The following is a 15,102-nucleotide window of genomic DNA, read 5'->3' as shown; positions in this document are numbered from 1 at the left end:
CAATAGCGTCTTGGCTGCCATGGTAACCAATCGGAGCCCCAGCGATTTAAACTGGGACTCCGATCGGTACTCTCCGCTGCCACCAATGATGGGGGGGGGTGATTTTAATTAGGGGGGGGAGAGGGGAGGCCGCACTGGTCACAATACTTGGAATCCGCACTGGCCGGCCACCAATGAATATAGAGGGAGGGGCGGCCGCACTGGTCATATTTAATACTGGGGAGGGAGGAAGGGAGGGGGAGGTCGCACTGGTCATATTTAATACTGGGAATCCGCACTGGCCACCGATGAATATAGAGGGAGGGGGGCCGCACTGGTTACAATTAATACTGGGGAGGGAGGGGGGGCCGCACTGGCCACCAATAAGTTAAATACAGGAGGGGGGGGGGGGTCTGCCCCCTGCTGCCTGGCAGCATCTGCCAGGCAGCAGGGGGCAGTCATGTACACAGTTCTCAGTATATTCTAACTTGAAGCGTCCCCATCACCATGGGAACGCTTCTGTGTTTAGAATATACTGTCGGATCTGAGTTTTCCGAAGTGAAAAATCAGATCTGAAATAAACAGTTATGCAAACGGATCCGTTCTGAACAGATGCAAGCGTTTGCATTATAGGAGCGGATCCGTCTGTGCAGACACCAGACGGATCCGCTCCTAACGCAAGTGTGAAAGTAGCCTTAGTCCTACTTTCATAGGGCTGCAGGTAGTTACAATGTATCACCCATGCAATCCTGTGTCAGGTTATCACGGCACAATTGTAACAATCTGTTTTACTTTTAGATCTTTGAACAGAGATTTGGGATCAATTTACCTCACAAGTTCCGTGACCACAATTATAAGGTGCTAACGTTCTGTAATCATTGTGGGTCGTTATTATGGGGTCTAATGAGGCAAGGATTACAGTGTAAAAGTAAGTGATGACTGCAGGATAACTTGTGCCTCTGTCATGTTCAGTACGATGATACAATTTGATAGAACGTTTGTTTGTAGGATTTTTTTTTTAATTATTAGAGATTTCAGGTTATGAATATCGTTCACGGTTCATTTGGTAAAAGCAGAATTGCGTTATGGATTCCGTTACCACGGACCATAACGCAATTCTATTACGGAATGCATAACGGAATGCCTTTAGCGGCATTCCGTTATTTATTCCGTCATAATAGAAGTCTATGGGCTGCATAATGGATCCGTCCCGTTTCCGTTACGCAGGGGAGTCAAAATATGAAATTCGCTCATCTCTATTTATTATATTACTTTCGAAATACTGGAAATGTTTGCAGTTCCTTAAAGGGGCTGCCCAGGGGACAGATATTTGTGACCTGCCTTCAGAATAGGTCATCAATATCAGATCGGTGGGGTCTGACATCTAGCCGATCAGCTATTTTGGGCTGCCGTGGTGCCAGATGCCAACAGAAGGCTCCATACACTGTGTAGTTTCTGGTTCAGCTCCATTCATTTGAATTGTAGCTGATCCCCAATACCCCATCACGGCTACTACGCAGTGTACGGAGCTGCCTGCCGTGGGCTCCATACACTGTATAGTCACTGGCGCCGCAGCAGCCCTAAACAGCTGATCTGTGGAAGTACCGGGTGTCAGATCCCCACCAATCTCATATTCATGACCTATCTGGAGGTCTGTAGTCTGGACAGCCCTTTTAGGTTTTCTTTTTTGTATAAGGTATGTTCACAATTACATTATGGTCCATTCCACTGCAAGTAGAGTGTACTCTCCTTAGTAAAATGCTACCTTTCTTTAGTAAATCTGTTTCTTCATTCTTGACTTTTAATCCATCTGCAAATAAGTTGTTAAGTGCACCGAAGTTGTGCCCGCTGCCATCTGTGCACCCAAGCCCCTCTCCTTTCTCTGCCCAGGACCCTCTGTTGGACCATTGATTGACAGCGCCAGACATTTGGAATATAGTCTCGCCGGCCTGAATTCTCATGCATGCACTGTCTGATTTAACATCTGCGCATGCGCAGTACAGTTCCTTGGCCCTGTTGTGGCTTAAACAAGTGTACTGCTCAGACGCCAATGTTACATCATATGGCGCATGTGCTAGAATACAGGTCCAGGCAAGGTGACATGCTTAATGCCTGGCCCTGTCTATCAACAGTCTGGGCGGAGAAAGGAGCAAAGCTTAGATACACAAGGGCAACGGCATGCTAACAGCTTGCACTTAACAGCTAACTTGCAAGTTGATTAAAGATAAAGTTTGTCAGCGAAAGAATATTGGATTTACTAAAAAAAAGGCAGCATTTTATCCAGGTGAGCATGTGGGCAGTGGGCTGGGTTGCGTAGAAATGTTCCTGCTGGGGTTGTCTTACCATAAGAACTTATCACTTATCCACAGGATAGGTGATAAGTATCTGATACGCGGTGGTCCGACTGCTGGGACCTGCACCGATTGTGAGAATGTGTTCCCGGGTGCCCTGAAGCTAATGGAGTGGGGGTCACGCATGCACACTGACGGTGCATTCAGTCTGTGTTGAAATGCCAGCGATAGCTGAATCCAGTGCACCAGCTATCCCCGGCAGTCCCATAGACAATGAAGGGAGCAGCCTCGGTCATTCGCGACCTGCCACTCGATTCATTTCTTCGTGTCACAGGTAAGGGTCCCAGCAGTTGGACCCCCACTAATGAGATGCTAATCCGTTATCCTGTAGGTAAGGGATAAGTTCCTAACATGGCACAACGCTTTTTATTATATGGTTGCTATTACAACTCTTAGGGCTGTTTCACACGAGCGGATCCCATGCGTGTCATCCGCAGCGTGAATGAGAGCGGAGCCGCGCTCCGGACAGCAGAGACACTGAGCCCCCTCTCTGTGATCTTTTTACTACAAAATCACAGTTAGGCCTCATGCACACAAATGTATTTTCATTCTGTGTCAGCTCCGTTTTTTGTTGTTTTGTTTTTTTTGCGGACTGTATACGGAACCATTTATTTTAATGGGTCCGCAAAAAAAACGGAAGGTACTCTGTGCGCATTCTGTTTCCATATTTTTGTTCTGCATTACGGACAAGGAGAGGACTGTTCTATTAATAGTGTCCATTCAGACATCCGTAGAATAGGTCCGGATCCGTTCTGCATAATTGCAATTATGCGGAACGGGTGCGGACCCATTCATTTTCAATAGGGCCGGAAAAGATGTGGACAGCACACAGTGTGCTGTCCGCATCCGCATTTCCGATCCGCGGCCCCGAACTTCCGGTCCCCGGCTGCGCAAAAAAATAGAGCATGTCCTGCTCCTCTATTTAGCGATGTGGGCCCTCATTGTATTGCGGTCCACAATTTGCTGACCGCAAAACACTACGGACGTCTGAATAGAGCCTATGGGCCAGCTCTTCTGCTCCGCAAAATACGGAATGCACACGGACGTCAGCTGTATTTTTTGCGGATCAGTTTTTTGCGGACCACAAAATACATACGGTCGTGTGCATGAGGCCTGAGATAAAGTTGTCACCGTGATTTTGTAGTAAACAGATCACAGAGAGGCACGGAGCATTATCTATCATGTTACTGCTCCGTGTCTCTGCTGTCCGGAGCGCGGATTGGCTGTCATTCACGCTGCGGATGACACATACGGGAGCCGCTCGTGTGGAACAGCCCTTACTGATGGTGTCACCCAAAAGTTCTGACTAGCAAAAATTTTCTAGATATGCAACTGTGGGGGACAGAGGATGTGACCTTACATTATATCTGTTTTGCCATTCACGAGTCTGGGAAAGCAGAGTGACAATAATTGCTATTATGGTGACTATATTGTTACCCAGCTTTCCTAGAATCAGACAGTTCGTATTTTTGTTTACTGGTGATTTTTTGTTCTTTTTTTTTTTTTGAAGAAAGGGCTTTTTAAAGATTCATGGGTCACGTACATGCTGCAAACCTCCTGTTCAATACCTGCAGGGAATGCAGAACAAGACGTGAAATATCACATACGGCTGAGATTTGGGACCGTCCCTCTCCGCTCCGCTAAAGAGCAAGTGGCTGAGCTGCAATACCAAATACCATGCGCAAACTGAGCACAAGTGTGACACCGTTTTTGGGGGAAAAAACGCCATGTTTTTTCTAACTAAAGGAGACTATGAAATGCTCAGTTTCATTGACTCCTCCAGAACTGGAGTGCTCTCCTCTCTGCCTAAGGGTCAATTAACACGACTGTATTTCTGGGTACCTCATCTGTATTTCTGGGTACCACAATTTTAAAGAACAGGTGCAGACTCATTCATTTCAATGAGGCCGCAAAAGACGTGGACGGCACACCATGTGCTGTCCGCATCACAGTTCTGTGGCCCCGAAAAAAAGAGAGCGCATATCCTGTTCTTGTCCGCAATCGTGGACAAGAATAGGCATTTCTATCATAGGGTCGGCTGTGTGCGTTCTCGCCTCTTTCTGCTGTGCCGTTCTCTGTGCTGCCGCCCCAGTCCTGAGGCTCAGCGGGCGCAGATATATGGCGACAAATCTCTAAGCAATGTAAATGAGCTCAGGCGATTTACTATCAAGTGCCATGGGCCTTATATCTCTGGAAACCAGTGGTATTATCTGCTTACTTGTTAGAGGATATAAAGATGGAATTCTTCTTCTCCCCTTTAAAGGGGTTATCACATGAATAATGTAAAAAATTCAAATCAGACATCATATAGTACATGGCAGTCTCTTTATAACAAAGCTAGAACCAACCCTGTACCTCACATGGATCCAGAGATCTCCCCATTCATTGCTCTGCTAGATTTATATCAAGCTGACAGCTCAAGGGGAGTGTCCTTTCTGCTGCAGCTCAGGAGGCGTGTCCTTTCTGCTGCAGCTCGGGGACGTGTCCTTTCTGCTGCAGCTCGGGGACGTGTCCTTTCTGCTGCAGCTCAGGGGACGTGTCCTTTCTGCTGCAGCTCAGGGGACGTGTCCTTTCTGCTGCAGCTCAGGGGACGTGTCCTTTCTGCTGCAGCTCAGGGGACGTGTCCTTTCTGCTGCAGCTCAGGGGCCGTGTCCTTTCTGCTGCAGCTCAGGGGCCGTGTCCTTTCTGCTGCAGCTCAGGGGCCGTGTCCTTTCTGCTGCAGCTCAGGGGGCGTGTCCTTTCTGCTGCAGCTCAGGGGGCGTGTCCTTTCTGCTGCAGCTCAGGAGGCGTGTCCTTTCTGCTGCAGCTGTCTCCCTATCACAGCTCAGGAGGCAGTTGAATGTAATTGAGCATGTGCTGCCATCTCGGTGAGCAGGACAAAGCAGGTGGCACTATACAGATACATTTTATTGAATAACTAATTTTTATTTACATGAATATACAAAAGTATTCAGATCCAGGTGCTGGCTTGAAAACTGTAGAATATTTTTCATGGGACAGCCCCTTTTAACAGAGCTAAATTAATCACAGGGTAACTTGTATAGCTGCATTGGGCTCCTCTGTGGTATATCGTGTGATGATGACGTCTTTCATTACACGCGATTCTCCAGTCTGCTATAAAGTAGTTAGTTGCGTGAGCTTTTGGTCCCTGCGTCCTGCCCTTGTATCTGCCCACTGCCTCCTGTCCCCTGAATCCAGCCCCAGGTTGTTGCCTGCCCAGCCTGAAAGTTTTCAGTATGGTTAAAAAAAATTAACGGCAACAAAATATCCGTTTTCAGTTACGACTTGCTGTGCATGGCTGGGTTTGTTAAACACTACGCAAACACAACCCCCATCATTTACTCTCAGTTAATGTTCCCAAAATCAATCTGGGTCCCACATGCAGATTTGATGCAGATTTCACTTATTTCATTTTTGTCTATGAAAGTCCACAGAATTTTTTTTATAGCACAATGTAAATGATTTGATTTTTTATTTTTTTTACAAAAACCCTACAAAACAAATCTTCTACCTTTTGTACTTTGCCAGCTTTATACTGTGCCAACAATAGGTTAAAACAGCCCTAAACAACTTGAGCATTGCTCGTCCTCCGCTCTGTTAGGTATTAAATGTCTGTTCGCTGGAAGTGACTGCGTCAGCATTTTATTGTTGTCCCTGCATAATGGCCTCATTTCACAGACTTCCTATCGCACAGAATAAACTCTGGGGAGAGAATGGTGTCTTATTGTCCAGAACAATGCTTTGTATGGAGCTCTCCACAGAGTCCTGACCAGATGGGACAAATACTGCAGCCATATTGCCGGAATGCAATGTAATCCTGAATTAATGGACGCTCCTGTTGTTTTTTTTTTCTTTTAGTATGTAAGATAAATGTGCACAAGAGATGCGAGGCCAGTGTGGCTCATAACTGTGGGGTGAATTCGGTAGAGCTGGCCAATGCGCTGGCAGGAATGGGTCTGCAGCCCGGGAACATTGCTGTCACACGGGTAAGAGGTCACGTAAATAAGTGGTTAATCACCAAGGAAATATACTGTAATAAAAACAGCCTGTATGTGTTATTTTAGGACCATGAGAAGGGCATTATGGGATGATGACAAGGCTATATTTATACTATAGTGGGCGGAGGTGCTCTTTAAAGCTTTAAAGGGAAATTCCACCCAAAACGGAAATTTTTGTAATAGGTGAAACTAGCGCTGTGTCTTCAAGGAAGGCCTGCAAGCATCTTATGGCTTGTTTCTGGTGTCAGTAGGACTCTCATGCCTCCTTGGCTGTGCTCCAGAAAGCAGAAGGAAGCTGACGGTCTTTCTAGTAGCCCCTTCAGTCTTGTGATTTTGGGGGGTGTCAGGTTTAAAATAATATGTTTTAAACAAGTCTGCGTGGCATGGAAAGAAATGTTCCCTTAAAGGGGAGCTGTCGCCTCTCCTGTCTGTTATATCAAATACTTTCATCCCCCGTGTAATAACAATTCTGGAGCATCTATTCTTATGACTCCATGTTGTGCCATTCCTCTATTATTCCCACTCTAATTTTTACAAATGAATTACTAGCAGTTAGCAATGAAGGTCCAGAACGGTGTTATTAGTTGAGGGCGTGTCCCTGCACAGTCTAACACTGTCAGCGCTGATTGGATAGTGTCTGATAGGGTCCAGCTGGACATTCATTGCAAACGGCTAGTAATTCATTCATAGCTTCTAGCAGGAGTAATAAAGGAATGGCACATCATAGGGTCATAAGAATGGATGCTCCAGAATTATTATCACATGAAGAATGCAAGTAGTTGGTGAAACAGAAATGTCAGCAAAGGTTGCAGGTCCTCTTTAAAGGGTAATTTGCCATATTTTAATGTCATGGCTTATAATGGACTATTCCATAACATTATGAATGGTTAGGACTGACATCTAGGACTCCTGTTGATCCTGACGACTAAAAACCTGAGGTCCCGTTGGTATTTCCTCTGGCAGTTCGCAGCACAGTGGCTGTGCTTCAGGCTCATTTGTATCTGTAACGCACATATCAGACATATACTGTATGTCATATCCTGTGGGATACCTCTTTTAGCTTTCTTTTCTTTTTTCCTTTTTTTAACATAGTAAACTGACGGCAGTTCTGAAAGTCACCACAAGGTGGCGGTATATGATAGTTTTGTTGACATTCTGCAAATTCCAAATCAAGCAGATTGGAACCATGGAAGTAGCTGGTTAGTTGCAGTTTACTCTAGTTTTACTGTAAATTTCAGGAAAATTCCACCTAAAACAAAGTCTGTGTGCTCGGATAAGGCATTCAGTAATGTATATGGTTCGGGCAGTTATAGATTAGCAGTGTAATCGCCCTCTGTTTATTAAAGGGGTTTTCGGAGACCTAAATACCGATGACCTATCCTCTAGTATCTGATCAGTGGGGGTCCGACAACCAGGACTCCCGCCGATCAGCTATTTCAGAAGGCATCGGGACTCTTCTGAGTGCTGCTGCATTCTGGCAGCTTTCTCTAGGCCAGTGACGTAACATTCATCAGTCACGTGGCCTAGATGCAGCTTCAGCCTCAAAGAAGTGAATGGGACTGAGCGCGATACCAAAAACAGCCGCTATACCATGTACTGCGATGTGCTGAGTGAGCACGCACAAGGCCGCGGCGCTCACAGGGTCGCTGGTGACTTTTTCAAACAGCTGATTGGCGGGGGCGCCGGTCCCCCACCAATCAGGTCATCAGTATTTACATTTCGGAAAACCCTTTTAACTATACAAATCCTGCTTGTTTTCTATGATACATTTTGTCCTAGCAGCCCCCCCCCCCCCCGCCCCCCCCCCCTCCCATAAAGAACAAACAAGGACTTGATTTATATTGTAACATGCACGGATTACACGCCTAATCTTACATTTTTAATGAACTATTAAGGGGAAGTCATATTAAAGTTTTAGTAGTTTATTTCAATGGATATGCTGCTCGTGGCTGGATATAACTGTGACATTAGTCTGACATCTCACCACTAGATGGCACAAATACAGTAACACACTGTTGTTGATACGGCCATTTTAGCAATGTGTGTTTATCAGAAGTCACTTGTGTCAGAGATACTTAAATGGTCACAGAGTTTTCATATCAAAGGCTTTAATCTGTGGAGGTCTGAGTGCTGAGACCCCCACAGAAAGCTAGAAAGAGGAGAGAGAAGCGCTCACACAGCTCGCTTTCCTCTTCTCACTGCAAGGGACAGAACTGAGATTGGCCCTAGACTGTTCATTGAGTCCATCCTCATACTTCTTCTCCTGCAGCGAAGACACGACGGGATATTTGAGCGCTTCTCTCTCCTTATTCTAGCGATCGGTGGAGATCTCAGCACTAAGATCCCCACCTGAACAAAACCTTTGATATATGTCTATGACATTATCAGAAGTTTAATAATAAACTCTGTGACCATTTAAGCCTATTGGCACACTAGTTCAGTCCATCAGCTCTCTCCCTGATTCTCCCATACACATGCATGCTAGACTTGGTAGAGTGTGCTTGTTTACTTAAAGGGCATCTGTCAGCAGATTTGTACCTAGGACACTGGCTGACCTGTTACATGTGCGCTTGGCAGCTGAAGACATCTGTGTTGGTCCCATGTTCATATGTGCCCGCATTGCTGAGAAAAACGAGGTGTTAATATATGCAAATGAGCCTCTAGGAGCAATGGGGGTGTTGTCAGTTACACCTAGAGGCTCTGCTCTCTCTGCAACTGCTGCGTCCCTCTGCACTTTGATTGACAGAGCCAGGCGTAATGACGTTTACACTATCTGGTCCTGTCAATGAAAGTGCAGAGAGAGCAGAGCCTCTAGGTGTAATGACAACCCCATTGCTCTTAGAGGCTCATATATTAAAGCTTCATTTTTCTCAGTAATATGGGCACATATGAACATGGGACCAACACAGAGGCCTTCTGCTCCCCAACATCTACAGTCAGGGTAGTAAGATGGGAAGCTCCCACACACATTGGCTGACATTAAAGTGTATGGCAAGCTTTACATTTTGTATATGATTTCCTCAAAGCGGTTGTCTAGGAATTTCATATTGATGACCTATCCTCAGTCGGACCCCTGCCTATCAGCTGTTCGAAGAGGCAGCATCGCTCCATGACCGCTTAAGCCTCTTAGCCAGTGACGTCATCGTACATTGGTCACATAGCCTAGCCATAGCTCAGTCCCTGTGAGTGAATGGGGCTGAGCTGCACTACCGAGTACAGCCACTATACAATGTACAGCTCTGTGCTTGGTGAGCTGTGAGGAGCTCTGGTGAGCACAGCGTTCTCTTCAAACAGCTGATCGGCGGGGGGTCCCAGAAGTCAGACCTCTGCCAATCGGATATTGATGACCTATCTTGAGTATAGGCCATCAATATCAAATTCCTGGATAACCCCTTTTAGGTTGCAATGTACCTTCAGTTAAGCATTGTGAGTGCAACAATGTTAGAAGTGCCTAATTAAAAGTATAGTAGACTAGGAGTCACATAAATACCCATATAAAATCCATATGCCGATTTTTCTCTCCCATAGAATTGTGTGAAAAATGGTAACAATTATATAGAATAGACAAGTATTTCTTTGTATTTCATAGCCATCAGACAGCAGCCCGGCCAGATCAGAAAACGGCTGTGAAGATGATTCTCTGTCCAACACGTCCTCGCAGTACAAATTTGGGATTGAGGATTTCACCTTTATACGTGTTCTGGGAAAAGGTAGCTTTGGAAAGGTTGGTATTCCGTACGTTTTACTGTCATATTAACATTTTATTGGTATAACATGTCAGCATCTCATGCTGCAATCTCTCAGGTCAGCAACTAGTCACAGCATGCCAGCCATATTATAGACCTACAATACGTATCCCATGAGCCCTCTGGCTCCAAAACCGTGCCTCGCCCCACCTGTCCCTGGGTTCTGTCTGGTACTGCATTCAAATGAATAGAAATGAGCTGCAATACCAAACGCCACCATGAAAAAGTATGGTGCTCTTCTGGAACAGACTCCTTTTTTTTTCTAATCTCTTTTAACACCTTTTTTTTTTTTAAGAGCCACTGGCATAACTTTGACTTACAGATCTGGGGGGCTGCAGTCACTCCTGATCGGGGCTGATCAAGACCCCTCTGCCACAAGGGATGGCAGTATCTGTTGGTTATGGGGCTCTAATACGTGTTTTTTGGTCTGCCGTTGAGCAAGACTGTTCTATAACACAAGCCTAAAAATATATCTCCATTACTTGTTTGTCAAATGTAAGATTTCCCATAATTAACCCTGCGGTGGGATTTTGTTTGCTTGATCTCCCATTACAGCCAGCTGCAGGAGCTTGCTGCTGCTGCAAGCTGCCTCCCATCCTGAGTTAGCAATAGACTAAAGGTGCCATTACACTGCCCGATATACTGGCAGTGTGAGCGGCGAGGGACGAGAAAACATCCATCAGTGTTCGTATGCACTGGCCTGATTACACAGAATCACCGCAGTCGTGCCGCCCTCATTCTGTTCTATACACTATCGGTAGTACATTCCTGATTACACAGGAAGATGTGCTGCCGATAATCGGGTGTATTTCATCCTGATTAAAGATGCCCATCAGCCGATGAACGAGCGGCTGATCGGCTGCTCAATTATATGAGCCAATTATCGCAAACGAGCACTCCCATAATCGTGCAGGCTAATAGGCCCTTAAGCGCCTCTTTCCTGATGTCATTGGTTGTACTTGTTTTTGATGGAAGTTTAAGGTCTGATTTAGAAGGCAATTATCAGGAATGAACTGTACGTTCCCAATAACTGCCTGATGATCAGCAATCATGCAGCAATCACCTCCACTGTATGGGGACAAATGATTGATGCAGTGATCGCTTGTCCCCATAGAAAATCATCATTCCTGCGCATCAGATTGTTGATTAGACAGGAGGATCTGCTGCTCAGGAATGATGATGATTTCGTGCTGGCAGAAAAACAGGCTCGCCCAATGAACCCGGTGATCACCGACACTTTCTGGAAAGGCCAGTTATTGGGAACAAGCGTTTATACAAACCTCATCCCAGAATATTAGCCTGATTGTTGGTCTCATAATTTGCTCATAATCTTGTTTTCTTTCCTGTTCTCTAATTAAGATGCAGCCTGGGTCAATGATTACAGGCGGAGAATAGTTACAAAGAGTGTCTCTTGCTCTGGTGTCTCTGTCCTGTCCTACATTACACCGACAACTCATCTCAGACAATGGGGGCACATCGCTAGGATATGCCCCCATTGTCTTATAGGCACCTATATCGGAAACAGAGCCCTGCAAGGTGGTGGCTGGAGGACTCCGGTCCGGCCACCACCAAGCGCGCTCCACATAGAAGTGAAGGGAGCGCACCGCTCCTGACCGGCCACTGCTCCTATTCACTTCTATGGGCCCGACAGAAATAGCTGGGGGGCTCCGTTCTGTGGTGGGACACGCATCTATAAGAAAATAGGGGCATATCCTAGCGATATGCCCCCATTGTCTGTGATGGGACAACCCCTTTAAATCTAAACTTTGTAATGCTTAGTTTCCCCAGTGGTGGCGCTGCAGGAAAATTGTATAATTAGCATCAGGCTTCTCTGTAGGTAATAGATGATCACTGGAGGTCCCAGCAAAGGAACACTTTGTGATCAGCTTATTCAGATAATGATTGTCCAAAGCAAAGAACCCGTTCAATGTTTTAAGCTGATACCCCTGACTGTTAGCTTTGCACTCATTGGTCTCTTTTATGCTCAGGTAATGCTTGCCAAATCAAGAGATGGAGATAACCTCTTTGCAGTGAAGGTGCTAAAGAAGGATGTGATTCTTCAAGATGATGACGTGGAATGTACTATGACTGAGAAGCGCATCCTGGCCCTGGCTTCTAATCATCCGTTCCTTACACAGCTCTTCTGCTGCTTCCAGACTACGGTGAGTTCTCCATGCCCCATTAACATCTATTCCATAGGTAGCAGACCTCAGTCCATAGGCAGGAAGGCCGCCAGGTTCCTAAACAAGGATGAAAATGTTGCAACATGTAACCAAAGTTCTCGTGACACCATTTTACCATTTACACAGAAGGTCTCCTTTGTACGCCAGTATTACAGTGTAGTGTACATATATCAAGGAATTTAGTGCAAAAAAGTTTAGCAAATTAGTCACACTGTGCAACTTGAAAGCCATGGTCTGTTGGGTTCAAGTCAGGTCTCTGGCTGAGTCACTCAAGAACATTCATACAGTTGTCATTAAGCCACTCCTGTGTTGTCTTGATTGTGTCCTTAGGGGTCATTGTCTTGCCTTCAGCCGAGTCTGGGGTCCAGAGCACTCTGGATCAGGTCTTCATTAAGAATGTTTCTGTACTTTGCATCATTCAACTTTCCCTCAACCCTGACCAGTCTCCCTGTCCCAGCCGCTGAACCCCCCCACAGCATGATGCTGCCACCACCATGCTTCACTGTAGGGATGGTATGGGGATGTGCAGGGTTTCCTCCAAACAAGACGCTTAAAAGTGATGCCAAAAAGTTCTATCTTAGTTTCATCAGACCAGAGAGTCTTGTTTCTCACAGTCTGAGAGTTTTTAGGTGCTTTTTTGTAAACTCCATACTGTTTTTATGTGTCTTTTACTGACGGGAGGCTTCATTATGGGCATTCTGCCATAAAGTCCAGATTGATGGAGGCTGCAGTGATGGTTGACGTTCTGGAAGTTTCTCCCATCTGCTCACAGGATCTTTGGAGCTCAGCCGGAGTAACCATTGTTTTCTTGGTCACCTCTCTTAAGGTACCTTCACACTAGCGTTGTTAGAATCCGGCAGGCAGTTCCGTCAAGCCGTATACAAACGGAGAGCTCTTTTTTCCAGATCAGTTAGACAGATTCCGGTGATATACCAGATCCATCTCATCCGGAGAAAACGGATCCGGTATTCAAAGATCAAAAGTAAAAAACTAGCTCCTGCTATGTCCCGGCGCATGCGCAGACTGGAAAACCGGTGATGGGGCAGTTTCCAATACACTTGGTACCGGATCCGGCAATAATGCATCTCTATGGAAATTAATGCTGGATCCGGCAAGTGCGGTATTGTCCCAGGATTTTATCCGGAAGACATCCTGATGCATACTGAACGGATTGCTTTCCATTCAGAATGCATTAGGACAAAACTGATGCATTTTTTTCCGGTATGGAGACCCTTTACCGGATTTCAATACCGGAAAATAATAACTAGTGTGAAAGTACCCTTACCAAGGCATTTTCCCCCTAATCCTTAGTTTGGTTGGATGGCCAGCTCTAGGAAGAGTGTTGGTTGTTCCAAGCTTCTTGCATTTAAAGGGAGTCTTTCACCTAATCTGAGCGTTTTAGACCGCTCAGATCAGGTTATAGACTCTTTAACCTTCATTACGATCATACCTTTCTCTTATGTGTCCCTCGCCCAGATAATGAAAATAACACTTTTTAAACTTATGCAAATTACCTTCTGAAGGTGCCCAGGTGCGGCGTTACTGGGCGATGTGCCCAGAAAAACACACCTCCAGCCGGCGGACGTCACGAGCGGCACCAGAGGACGGCGGGCTGGGAACTGGCCCACACCTGCGCACTGCTCTGCCCATTATGGGCAGAGGAACATCCTTTCATATTGCGCATGCGCCGGCCGGCTGTCTTTAGTTGGCCGGCGCATGCGCAATATGAAAAGCTGTTCATCTGCCCATAATGGGCAGAGCAGTGCGCAGGTGCGGGCCAGTTCCCAGCCCGCCGTCCTCTGGTGCCGCTCGTGACGTCCGCCGGCTGGAGGTGTGTTTTTCTGGGCACATCGCCCAGTAACGCCGCCCCTGGGCACCTTCAGAAGGTAATTTGCATAAGTTTAAAAAGTGTTATTTTCATTATCTGGGCGAGGGACACATAAGAGAAAGGTATGATCGTAATGAGGGTTAAAGAGTCTATAACCGGATCTGAGCGGTCTAAAACGCTCAGATTAGGTGAAAGACTCCCTTTAAGAATTATGGAGGTCACTGTGATTTTGGGAGCTTTCAGAGGAGAAGATATTTTTTGTCCCCTTCGACAGGTCAAGGCTTCCACACAATCCTGTCTCTGAGCTGTACAGGCAGTTCTTTCCTCCTCATGACTTGGTTTTTGCTCTGATATGTACTGTCAGCTCTGAGTCGTTATATAGACAGGGCTGTGTCTTTCCAAATCATGTCCAGTCAACTGAATTTACCACAGGTGAACTCCAATCAAGGTGTAGAAACATGATCAAGCGAAATGGGAGGCCCCAGCATTAATTTTTTTTCACCTTTTTTTTCGGTCTGCGCAGGATCCAGCATTCCGGTATTTTGAATGCCGGATCCGGCACTAATACATTCCTGTGGAAAAAAATGCTGGATCCGGCATTCAGGCAAGTCTTCAGTTTTTTTGGCTGGAGATAAAACCGTAGCATGCGGCGGTTTTATCTTTTGCCTGATCAGTCAAAAAGACTGAACTGAAGACATCCTGATGCATCTCAAACTGATTACTCTCCATTCAGAATGCACGGGGATATGCCTGATCAGTTCCGGTATTGAGCCCCTAGGACAGAACTCCGTGCTGGAAAAGAAAAACGCTAGTGTGAAAGTACCCTTAGTAAATTTGCAAACATTTCTTTAATTTTGTTTTCACTTTCTCATTATGGGGTATTGAGTGCAGATTGATGGGGGGAACTTTTTTTAAAAAAATTTAGCGCAATCTCTCTCTCTTCTATAGATACTTTAGATACCACTAGCTCTCTGTAAGAGATGTATTCTGTAAGTTGCTATAAGAACTGATTACTTT

General features: G+C 45.8%; 1 protein-coding gene across 1 annotated transcript in view; it reads left to right on the top strand.

Moving 5' to 3' along the window:
- PRKCH (protein kinase C eta) overlaps positions 1 to 15,102 on the top strand; it is a 179,666-nt gene that overhangs the window by 102,952 nt on the left and 61,612 nt on the right. Inside the window, exons 6-9 of the mRNA XM_044271437.1 lie at positions 778 to 907; positions 6,189 to 6,316; positions 9,918 to 10,052; positions 12,063 to 12,236. Of these exons, the coding sequence (XP_044127372.1) occupies positions 778 to 907; positions 6,189 to 6,316; positions 9,918 to 10,052; positions 12,063 to 12,236 (567 nt within the window). The remainder of the gene's footprint in view (positions 1 to 777; positions 908 to 6,188; positions 6,317 to 9,917; positions 10,053 to 12,062; positions 12,237 to 15,102) is intronic.

The sequence above is a fragment of the Bufo gargarizans genome, chromosome 11 (assembly GCF_014858855.1).
Source record: "Bufo gargarizans isolate SCDJY-AF-19 chromosome 11, ASM1485885v1, whole genome shotgun sequence".
Lineage (NCBI taxonomy): Eukaryota > Metazoa > Chordata > Amphibia > Anura > Bufonidae > Bufo > Bufo gargarizans.
Note: the sequence above shows the minus strand (reverse complement) of the source record. Positions and strands in the feature narration are given on the sequence as shown.